This window comes from Haliotis asinina, chromosome 16 (genome assembly GCF_037392515.1).
Source record: "Haliotis asinina isolate JCU_RB_2024 chromosome 16, JCU_Hal_asi_v2, whole genome shotgun sequence".
Lineage (NCBI taxonomy): Eukaryota > Metazoa > Mollusca > Gastropoda > Lepetellida > Haliotidae > Haliotis > Haliotis asinina.
Window position 1 is genome coordinate 41,639,070 of NC_090295.1, and position 12,915 is coordinate 41,651,984.

A 12,915-nucleotide genomic window follows, 5' to 3' on the forward strand; every position below is an offset into this window, starting at 1 on the left:
CATTGATCTTGGAGATACAGAATCTAATAGTTTTAGGTTGCCTTTACAGGGACAACCATATACGATGTATATAAGTGTTTTCTCTCAGCAACTCAAGAGCCTTCAGGCTGTACATGTTGTTCATTTAAATTAGACCTACGAATTTGGCTTCTGTTAATGCCTTAATAGGTGCGGTATTAAAATATAACTCTGGGCCTTTGTGAGGGTTCTATTTCGGCAAATACTAGCGTAGAACCAAGTAAGAATTTCAAACTAATTTTGAATTTTTAGAATCTATATCCGTTTCCTACGCACCAGTTGTTAATTTTGTTTCAACAAAACTGCAGTTGCCTTTCAGGAGATGCATATTTTTGTCAAGACATGAAAAAATAAAATCATCCATGCAAAGTATGAATGCTGAATTGTTGATTTTTCAGTCGGTGGTTTACATAAGAGGTTATATGACTTAATGCTGTGACCGATGAAAACGTAAACTTTATGCAGCCAAGTGTATAATTGTGTTCAGAAAAGGTAGCAGATTAACGAAATGTGGAACTTCTTTCTCAATAATATTAAAAATTGTCCCAACATACGAGTACCTTAGGGGATCATAGATCAAGCTCACGCTCATGATATATCACTCAAAAGATTTTTGCTGAACAGACACGGAAAGTTCTATTTTCACTTAGATCCTCAATGCCTAACTTCCCCAACCTACCTGTACATGTCTTCTTTTAATGCCTAAATTTATATCACCCGCGTAGCCATCATACACTGCGTAGCCACCACACACTGTGAGGCTAAATACTGTACCAGCTTTGCCATCACACACTGTGAGGCTAAATACTGTACCAGCTTTGCCATCACACACTGTGAGGCTAAATACTGTACCAGCTTTGCCATCACACACTGTGAGGCTAAATACTGTACCAACTTTGCCATCACACACTGTGAGGCTAAATACTGTACCAGCTTTGCCATCACACACTGTGAGGCTAAATACTGTACCAGCTTTGCCATCACACACTGTGAGGCTAAATACTGTACCAGCTTTGCCATCACACACTGTGAGGCTAAATACTGTACCAGCTTTGCCATCACACTCTGTGAGGCTAAATACTGTACCAACTTTGCCATCACACACACTGAAACAAAGTATCGTATCAAATTTTTGGCATCATTTACTGTTATGCGATATATCGCATCAGCTTTGCTGTCACCTACTGTGGTGCTATAGATTGCACCAGATATGTCAGCAAACACTGTGATGCTTTATAACGTACCAGCCATACCAACATATGTTGTCATGCTTTTTGCCATACCAGATATGTCATCGCAGACTGTGATGCTATGTAACGTAAGAGCTTTGTAATCAGCTGTAATGCTGTATATCGTACCACCCATCCCAACAAACACTGTGATAATTTATGACGTAACAGATATCTCATGACACTCTGTGGTGGTGGTACTATACCAAGTATACCATTAAATGTATCATGTTTCACAAGAAACCAGAAGTGTGATACTCTGTGTATCATACCAGACATATCACAGAATGCATCTTGTCTCAAAAGAAACCAGACATGACATGGCATTGTAAGACTCCCATTAGATATAACACACTTTATTACTTGTTCTTCAACTAAATTTAGGCCAGCCAACACAGTTGTCACATGTGCTCTCACTAGATACACTAGCATACAATGTAACGTATGCTCTCCAACTAGATACACCAGCAACCAATGCAATGCATGCTCGCGAACTAGATGCTCCAGCAAATTATGTAATGTATGCTCTCGAAATAGGCACTCCAACAACAAATGCAATGTGTGCCCTCCGACTAGATAGTCCAGCAAACAATATAATGTATGCTCTTCAACTAGATACTCCAGCATACAACGTGATCTATGCTCTTAACTAGGTATTCCAGCACACAATGTAATGTATACTCTCAAAGTAGATATTGCTTACAATAACAATCATTTTCGTGATGAAAAATATTATAATAATAAGTCATTGGAAACTGCGAAGAGGAACTTTCAGTCAATATCAACTGGTCTGGCCTATGAGACCAGACAAAACTACTTCAGATCCTACGACTTACATGGTTCCAGCTCAGTTTAATCTACGGAATTATGTCAATACTATTTAATTGGAGATAACTGCTTTTGTATTTTCTGTAAGGACTCGCGAAGGTACCGGGTTAGAATAGGCCTTCAGCAACCCATGCTTGCCATGAAAGGCGACTATGCTTGTTGTAAGAGGCGACTAATGGGATTGGGTGATCAGGTTCGCTAACTTGGTTGACATATGTCATCGGTTCCCATTTGCGTACATCGATGCTCATGTTGTTAGTCACTGGGTTGTCTGGTCCAGCCTTGATTATTTACAGACCGCCGCCATATAGATGAAATATTGCTGAGTGCGGCATAAACCTAAACTCACTCACACACTCACTTTCTGTAAGGCTGAACCAGGGTCTATCCAACATCTCTTTGGGGAGTGTATGGTAAGTAAAAAGGTTCTCACAATGGATTGAAACAAAGTTGTATGATAAAACATACCGGAAAGATAAAACATACTTTACACTTAATCCTGTTTTAGCTCTTCTCAAAATTTCCAAAATGCTGACATATTTTATCACACTAACGGAATCTATGTTGAGTTTATGATGATAATTCTTCATCACCACAACCAAACTCCTTTTCATACAAAACCGTGTCTGTACAGTATGGCCCCAGAATGTTTTATGTTGAATCTGTGACCATATAAAATGTCATGTTGCTTGTCTACGCCACTCCTCGTGTAACGCAGCTTCCAACTGGACCTGGCTCTTTTCAGAGGGATCTCTTTGTTGCACACGACAGTGTAATATGTCCCACTCATGCTCAAAAGGGTTGCGATCGGAACTTATTCGTTCATTCGTGAGATGTCACTGTGCACTGAACGAAGTTGTTGTTGTATATTTAACATGACGCACTGCATAGATACATTCGTGTCTGTACATACATAAACACACATGTCTGAAACGCATGACGAGCTTGTTTTCGCTTGGGAACTCAAGCAGAAACTCAAGTACGTCTTTCCGAAACGGCAATGCACCTAAGTTGTTTCAAAGGCATTTAGAAGTTGGAGGAATCAAACTAAAAATGCTTTATGGTTCAACTTCTTTATTATACAAGGTCTCAACGTTTCAGGTGAAGAAAAGACTAGGATCTGTCTCGAAACGTTGTGACCTTGTATAATAAAGAAGGTGAACCATAAAGCATTTTTAGCAATGCACCTACTTTACATGGCCGACAATGATTTATCAAGTGGCAAAGATAGCTGGTGGGCCATGGCTCACATTTTAGAAATGCCTGACTGAACTCGATGGACTCGATTCATAGTATGGAAGCTAACAAGGAAGCTTCAACACAGCCTACATTTCGCATCACACATTGTGCTGCTTAATCTTACATCAGATACACAATAACACCATATACTTCGTCTCACACTAAATATGCTGTCATCCACTACACTCCTGTATTATCGTATTAGACATGCTATCACACACTATGCCTCTTCATCTCATATTTAACGGTCCTTTGTATCGGTATCTACCTTCAGTTGGTGGCAACCTATAGCTCATTTTTATGTTGTATTGTCCTCTATAGATACTTTGTTTTAGGTCTAATCACTAGTTTTACATTCTACTCTGTGATATTCTAGCTAGTTTTACTGTCATTCTTTGACAGGTGTTTTACAATATATGTGCTATTAATTAATATATATTTTTTCATTTAATCGTTCTCGTCACGATATGGCTGCAGCATTGCCGATGTGGCGTTAAATATTAACTCACTCACTCATTCACTCATATTTAAGGAGCCACCATAACGTTCAGCTCATATTTTGGGTGCATCAGACTCTACGCAAACCCTAACGAAAACCCTAAAACTTACTCTAAACCCTACCCTAAGCCTAAACCTAACCCTGTATCTAACCCTAAACCTTACTCTAACCAGAACCCTCATCATGTTTGAAGTTCAGTCAAAAACTATATGCAATTATCACCATGCTGCGTCGTCGAATATTACATATGCCATCACACACAATGCTGCTTCATTGCATACTAAATATGTCGTCACACTAAATATATCGTCACACACTGTGCTACTTCACATCATGTGTCACCGGTGAAGGTCCGGGGTAGAATAGGAATTCAGCAACCCATGCTTGCCATAAAGGGCGACTATGCTTGTCGTAAGAGGCCACTAACCTTGATTGGGTGGTCAGGGTCAGTGGCTTGGTTGACACATGTTATCGGTTCCCAATTGCGCAGATTAATACTCATGCTGTTGATCATTGGATTATCTGGTCCAGACTCGACTATAGTCTCGCCGCCATATCGCTGGAATATTGCTGAGTGCGGCGTAAAACTAAACTCACACACTCATATCACATGTAAGGTGCCATCAGATTCCTTCATCTCATGTTTAAGATGCCTTCACACAATGCTGATTTTTTTTCTCACACTAGATATGGCATCAGACACAATTCTATCCATCAAACACTACACCGCTTCATCGCAATACAAGACACTTCTTCACATTCTATGCTACTTCATCTGCTACTAGATCTGAGACCAAACCTATGCTCCTTCACCTCACACTAAATGTAATCACACACTATGCTCCTTCACCTCATACTATATGTAATTACTCACTATGCTCCTTCACCTCACACTAAATGTAATCACACACTATGCTCCTTCACCTCATACTAAATGTAATCACACACTATGCTCCTTCACCTCACACTAAATGTAATCACACACTATGCTCCTTCACCTCACACTAAATGTAATCACACACTATGCTCCTTCACCTCACACTAAATGTAATCACACACTATGCTCCTTCACCTCACACTAAATGTAATCACACACTATGCTCCTTCACCTCACACTAAATGTAATCACACACTATGCTCCTTCACCTCACACTAAATGTAATCACACACTATGCTCCTTCACCTCACACTAAATGTAATCACACACTATGCTCCTTCACCTCACACTAAATGTAATCACACACTATACTCCTTCACCTCACACTAAATGTAATCACACACTATGCTCCTTCACCTCACACTAAATGTAATCACACACTATGCTCCTTCACCTCATACTAAATGTAATTACTCACTATGCTCCTTCACCTCATACTAAATGTAATCACACACTATACTCCTTCACCTCACACTAAATGTAATCACACACTATGCTCCTTCACCTCACACTAAATGTAATCACACACTATGCTCCTTCACCTCACACTAAATGTAATTACTCACTATGCTCCTTCACCTCACACTAAATGTAATCACACACTATGCTGCTTCACCTCACACTAAATGTAATCACACACTATGCTCCTTCACCTCATACTAAATGTAATTACTCACTATGCTCCTTCACCTCATACTAAATGTAATTACTCACTATGCTGCTTCACCTCACACTAAATGTAATCACACACTATGCTCCTTCACCTCACACTAAATGTAATCACACACTATGCTTCTTCACCTCAGACTAAATGTAATCACACACTATGCTCCTTCACCTCATACTAAATGTAATCACACACTATACTCCTTCACCTCACACTAAATGTAATCACACACTATGCTCCTTCACCTCACACTAAATGTAATCACACACTATGCTCCTTCACCTCACACTAAATGTAATCACACACTATGCTCCTTCACCTCACACTAAATGTAATCACACACTATGCTCCTTCACCTCACACTAAATGTAATCACACACTATGCTTCTTCACCTCACACTAAATGTAATCACACACTATGCTGCTTCACCTCACACTAAATGTAATCACACACTATGCTCCTTCACCTCACACTAAATGTAATCACACACTATGCTTCTTCACCTCAGACTAAATGTAATCACACACTATGCTTCTTCACCTCACACTAAATGTAATCACACACTATGCTGCTTCACCTCACACTAAATGTAATCACACACTATGCTCCTTCACCTCACACTAAATGTAATCACACACTATGCTTCTTCACCTCAGACTAAATGTAATCACACACTATGCTCCTTCACCTCATACTAAATGTAATCACACACTATACTCCTTCACCTCACACTAAATGTAATCACACACTATACTCCTTCACTTTATATGAAACACTGTGTGCTGAAAAACTTAAACCCGAACTTTTTATTGATGCTATTAAATGTTTTACTGATGAACTGAATTCCATAGCTGATGAGTGTATACCAAATTCCTCTGTAGTTCCACACATAAGAAAACCATGGTTCAACGATGAGTGCAAACAAGCTAGGAAGGCAAGGAAAAAGGCAGAACATTATTTCCGTCGCCATCCTATGGTACATAATTTAAATAAATTTAAAATTTTAAATGCTAAAGCGCGGCGTACTTTTAAACAAAACAAACGCCAATCTTGGCAAAATTATGCATCCAAAATAAATTCTCGGACACCCATGTCCAAGGTATGGAACATGATCCAGAAAATCAAAGGTAAAGGTACTAAATCTACTGTCCATCATCTCAAACATGGAGATCAATTGCTTACTGATAAATCAGATATTGCTAATAAACTAGGTGAAACCCTCGCTAAACACTCTTCCTCTTCAAATTATGTACCAAAATTCCAGCAATATCAAAAACAACAAGAAAAGAAAACTATTAATTTCAATTCTGATAATGGGGAAGATTATAATGAAACGTTTTCTATTCATGAACTCCATACTGCTCTTGATCAAGCTCATGACACTGCTACTGGAGCTGATAACATACATTATCAACTCCTGAAGCACCTACCAGAATCCTGCCTAGAAACTCTTCTCAATATTTTTGATGATATTTGGACATGGGGTAACTTTCCTCCCTCATGGCGTGACGCCATAGTAGTACCCATACATAAACCTGGACGTGATCATACGGATCCATCCAATTATCGTCCGATTTCATTAACTAGCTGTGTTTGCAAGACCATGGAACGCATGATAAACAATCGACTAGTTTGGTACTTGGAAACAAATAACCTTATAACTGATATACAGTGTGGTTTCCGTAAAAACAGAAGTACTGTCGATCACTTAGTGCGTTTAGAATCATTTGTTAAAAATGCACTAATTAATAAACAACATACTGTGTCTATCTTTTTTGATCTAGAAAAAGCATATGACACAACCTGGAAATATGGTATTTTAAGAGACCTACATGACTACGGCTTGCGAGGTCGTTTACCTCAATTTATAGCAAATGTTTTAAAGGACAGACAGTTTCAAGTTCGAGTGGGTTCTACCCTGTCTGATCATTACAATCAGGATCAGGGTGTTCCACAAGGCAGTATTTTGTCTGTCACACTTTTTAGCATAAAGATAAACAGTTTATCAAAAGTTTTAAACGATTCAATTGATGGATCATTATTTGTGGATGATTTTAATATTTCTTGTCGTGGGAAAAATATGCATACTATTGAACGACAACTGCAGTTGTGTTTAAACAAAATAAATAAATGGTGTCTTGAAAACGGCTTTAAATTTTCTAAATCCAAAACTAACTGTATACATTTTTGCAGAAAATATAAACCACATAAGGACCCTGAACTATCTCTAGATGGCACTCCCATCAAAGTTGTAAAGGAGGCCAAGTTCTTGGGCCTAATCTTTGACTCCCATTTAACATTTCTGCCTCATATCAAGTCCCTTAAAACTAAATGCTTGAAGGCTCTTGACTTGTTGAAAGTTGTTTCCAACACAAAGTGGGGAGGAGATCAAGCAACCCTCTTACACCTGTATCGATCACTCATACGTTCGAAACTCGATTATGGTTCCATCGTATATGGTGGAGCCTGCAACAGCAACCTTAAACTTCTGTCCACCATCAAGGCTTAAGACTTTGCCTTGGGTCTTTCAGAACTTCACCTATTGATAGTCTCTACGTTGAGGCCGATGAACCATCTCTTAGTCAACGTCGTATAAAATTGTCTTTACAATACACTACTAAATTATATTCTGATGAATCTAACCCTGCCTATAACTGTGTGTTCAATCCCCTTTATGAAGATTTGTATAACAAAAAGTCTTCTCTTGTTCCACCTCTTGGGCACAGAATTAAACCATTTATTTCTTCTGCTGGTATTGAGCTGGAAAGTATATCGCCTTCCCGTCTTCTTTCTTCTCCTCCTTGGCAGTTGGTTAGGCCACAAGTTGACCTAACATTAACATTTTTTTAAAAAATCAGAAACAAATGACTTACAATATAAACAAGAATATCATCAATTAAAGCATAAATATAGCAATTACAAACCTTTATTTACAGATGGGTCCAAGGACGGTGGCGCAGTGGCTTGTGCCACTGTCATTGGATCCAGAACAATATCTTCTAGATTACCAGATAATAGTTCTATTTTTACAGCTGAAGCTAACGCCATATTAACAGCTCTCAAATATATTCAAAGACACCCGAAACGTAAACAATATATAATCTATTCCGATTCTCTTTCTTGCCTTCAGGCTATTAAAAATATTTCTTGCAAACATCCACTTTTAATAGAAATTATTGAATTGTATAATGATCTTGCTACTGGCCAATACGACATCGTCTTTTGTTGGTTACCCAGCCATGTAGGCATTTCTGGTAACACACTGGCTGACCTTGCTGCTAAAGCAGCACTCAACAAATCTGTGACACCACTTCTTATTCCTTATAGTGATTCCAAAGCCACCATTAGATCTTATATCCGTGATCTGATGCAAAAGAAGTGGGACACCCAAGTGGGTATCAATAAATTACATGAGACAAAACCTTACATTGGTTATACCCACTTGGGTTGTCAGTCCAGATTTGAAGAGGTTATTTTGCGACGATGTCGTGTTGGCCACACTAGATACACTCATGCGTACCTGTTAAAAGGTGAAGATCCTCCATTTTGTATCTCTTGTGATGAGAGAGTCACGGTCAAGCATATTCTGCTTGACTGTGTTGAATTCTCCATCACAAGGGATAAGTATTTTACAGTTAAAACAATTAAGGATCTTTTTACCAGCGTTAATTCTCATTTAATTATAGGTTTTTTAAAAGAAATTGATTTTTTGGTTGAATTTTGAATAATATGTTTCTGTAAATAGATGTATTTTAATGACTGGTAGTTTGAATTAGTAACTTGAATTGTTGGTGGCTGTACCCTCAAAGGGGGTTGAAGTATTGTAAAATTATTGTCCTCCTGAGAGGGTACGTAAGTCCACAAACATGCAAAGTAAATTCTAAATTTCCACGTTTTTAATGGTAGTATAAGTGTATTTTTATTGTATGGCTAGATTTCCGAAATTGCTGATGGCTGAGGGGATGATGTAAATCCAGCTAGGGTCCATGCAGGTAGCAAAAGTACTGTAAGTCCCCATGGTCCCTAGAATGGTGATCTACCTTCAGTTGTTGGCAATCTATAGCCCGGTTTTATATTGTATTGTCCTCTATAGATAAATTGTTTTAGGCATAGCTACTAGTTTTACATTCATTTCTGTGATGTTCTAGTTTTTTACTGTCCTTCGTCGACTGATTGTTATAATACTCATATATTCCATTTTAATGTTCCGTTCCCGTCACGATATGGCTGAAATATTGCCGATGTGACATTAAATTTTAACTCACTCACTCACTCACTACTCCTTCACCTCACACTAAATGTAATCACACACTATGCTCCTTCACCTCACACTAAATGTAATCACACACTATGCTCCTTCACCTCATACTAAATGTAATCACACACTATACTCCTTCACCTCATACTAAATGTAATCACACACTATGCTGCTTCACCTCATACTAAATGTAATTACTCACTATGCTCCTTCACCTCACACTAAATGTAATCACACACTATGCTCCTTCACCTCACACTAAATGTAATCACACACTATGCTCCTTCACCTCACACTAAATGTAATCACACACTATGCTCCTTCACCTCACACTAAATGTAATCACACACTATGCTCCTTCACCTCATACTAAATGTAATCACACACTATGCTCCTTCACCTCACACTAAATGTAATCACACACTATGCTCCTTCACCTCACACTAAATGTAATCACACACTATGCTCCTTCACCTCACACTAAATGTAATCACACACTATGCTCCTTCACCTCACACTAAATGTAATCACACACTATGCTCCTTCACCTCATACTAAATGTAATCACACACTATGCTGCTTCACCTCATACTAAATGTAATCACACACTATGCTCCTTCACCTCATACTTAATGTAATTACTTACTATGCTCCTTCGCCTCATACTAAATGTAATTGCTCACTATGCTGCTTCACCTCACACTAAATGTAATCACACACTATGCTCCTTCACCTCATACTAAATGTAATCACACACTATACTCCTTCACCTCATACTAAATGTAATCACACAAAATGCTCCTTCACCTCATACTAAATGTAGTCACACAAAATGCTCCTTCGCCTCATACTAAATGTAATCACACACTATGCTCCTTCACATCATACTATATATAATTACTCACTATGCTCCTTAACCTCATACTAAGTGTAATCACACACTATGCTCCTTCACCTCATACTAAATGTAATCACGCACTATACTCCTTCACCTCATGTTAAAGATGCCACCACGCAGTACACTCCTGCACTTCGTACTAAGTGTGCAATCATGCACTATCCTGCTTCATTATATACCAAACATGTCGTCACTCTCTCTTGTGAGTGCATTGACTCTCAAATTTAAGGTACCACTATGTCATATATAAGACGTCACTACACTTCACCTCATACTAAATATGCCAGCACAGACTGTACTGCTTTAGTTCATACTTAAGGCACAATCATACACTATTCTGCTTTAATTCTTACTAGCTATGCCATCGCATACAATATTGCCTCATCTCATACATCTCATACACTACACCACTTAATCACATAATATATAGATATCCCAGCACACTCTATGCTGCTTCGCTTCATATGAACGGAGTCACCAGACACGGTATTTCTTCATATCATACCCAATATTCCATCACACACTATGCTGCATCGTATAATCCTTAGAGTGCCATAATACACTGCTTCATCTCAGACAAATTATGCTATCACAAACTATGCTGCTTCGTCTTACACTACATATGCCGTCACACTATACTGCTTAATCTCATACTAGATATACAATCACAATCTGTGTTACTTCATCGAATACTAAATATGGAATTACACATACTCCTTCATCTGCTACTAGATATGCCACCCATCACTGTACTGCTGCACCACATGCTAAACATGCAATCACAATACTTCTTCACCACATGCTAAACATGCAATCACAATACTGATTCATCTCATATTTATAGTGCCACCAAGTTGAACTATTTCACATTCAAGGTACCACCCCATACGTCTCTTTCATTCCAGATACATCGCCAAACATTAGTATACTTGCTTTTCAACTAAATATGGGAGCACACATGACATTTGGCTAATACAAACGTACCTGCAAGTTTCTTCTGGAAAAGATTCAATAGGCTACTACTGGCTCCGTCAATCTTTTTAACTGAAAGAAAAAGAAAGACAATTCTTCAAACTGATGCCGTCACACCCCATACTGCTTCATCGCATATATGAGGTGCCATCATGCACTGGGCTGCTTCATTTCATACAAAATATGCCTTCACTAATTATGCTGCTTCATCTCATATTCAATATACCGGCACACATTATGCTGCTTCATCTCATACTGAATATGCAGTCACTCACCATACTGCTTCATCTCATATTTAGGGTACCGTTACACAATGTGCTTCTTTATCTTATTCCTTATGTCTCATCACAAATTTTGCTGCTATTCAGATTTAAGGTACCATCACACACTGTGCTTCGTCATCTTGCATCTAATGTGTCATCACACATATTGTTACTTCCTTTCACATTTGAGATGCCATCATACACTATGATGCTTCATCGCATACAAAATATGCCGTCGCACACTGCTTCATCTCTCTATATAAGATTCCACCATACTGTTTCATCGCATGTTAAATATTTCATCAAGGTACCATCGCACACTATACTTATCCATCTCATATTAAACGTGCCAGTATGCTGCTTTATTTCTCATTCACGGTGTCATCCCACACTTCTTCATCTCATGCCAGATTCATCGTCAAACATTATGATACTCGCTATTCAACTTTACATGCGAGAACACACAACGTTTGACTTGTAAAGACGTACCTCCAAGTTTCTTCTGGTAAAGATTCAATAGACTGCTATTGGTTCCAACGACTTTTTGAACTAAAAGAAAAAGAAAGACACATCTTTAAAATGAAATTATACTTTACTAATTTCGGATTTTCTAGAAGCATGTTGAGTATTTTAACCGTGATCTATAATGAGGTGAACATTTAATTGTTAACATGTCCTGAATGCAGGAACGATGAGGGAAGAATAACATCGATAACAATAACAATAACATTACCGGCCATTTCTGTCAGGGTGTTTATATGCGCCAAGACATTTTGTCTGGAGTGGTAACCGTAGAAAAACATGACTAGTGACATCATGACAACAGCCAAGAAGACCCACTTCTTGTTGCCTGAAGAGTAAGAAAAGGAAACAGTAAAAACGTCATCACTTCTAAATTCACACAATGGCAGGACTCGAGAAAGGCCAGATTATCACTGGTTTTGAGCAGTCATGCTGACCATAAGAGCGGACTCACGGGATCAGCTCGTATGCCGCATGTCATCGCTTCCCAGTTGCATATATTAGCGCTGTCCAGTTGATCACTGGATTAATACTGGATTATTTACAGACAACAGACAAATATATATATTCAACTAGTTCCTAAG

At 38.4% G+C, this 12,915-nt stretch overlaps 1 protein-coding gene across 4 annotated transcripts in view; it reads right to left on the reverse strand.

The window, feature by feature from the left end:
• The window catches only part of LOC137268569 (uncharacterized), a 32,974-nt gene that overhangs the window by 8,062 nt on the left and 11,997 nt on the right, over nt 1-12,915 (reverse strand). For all 4 annotated transcript variants that reach the window (XM_067803136.1, XM_067803138.1, XM_067803137.1 and 1 more), the window contains 3 exons: nt 12,543-12,659; nt 12,299-12,358; nt 11,559-11,618 (listed from right to left, as the gene is read on the reverse strand). In XM_067803136.1, the coding sequence (XP_067659237.1) occupies nt 11,559-11,618; nt 12,299-12,358; nt 12,543-12,659 (237 nt within the window). The remainder of the gene's footprint in view (nt 1-11,558; nt 11,619-12,298; nt 12,359-12,542; nt 12,660-12,915) is intronic.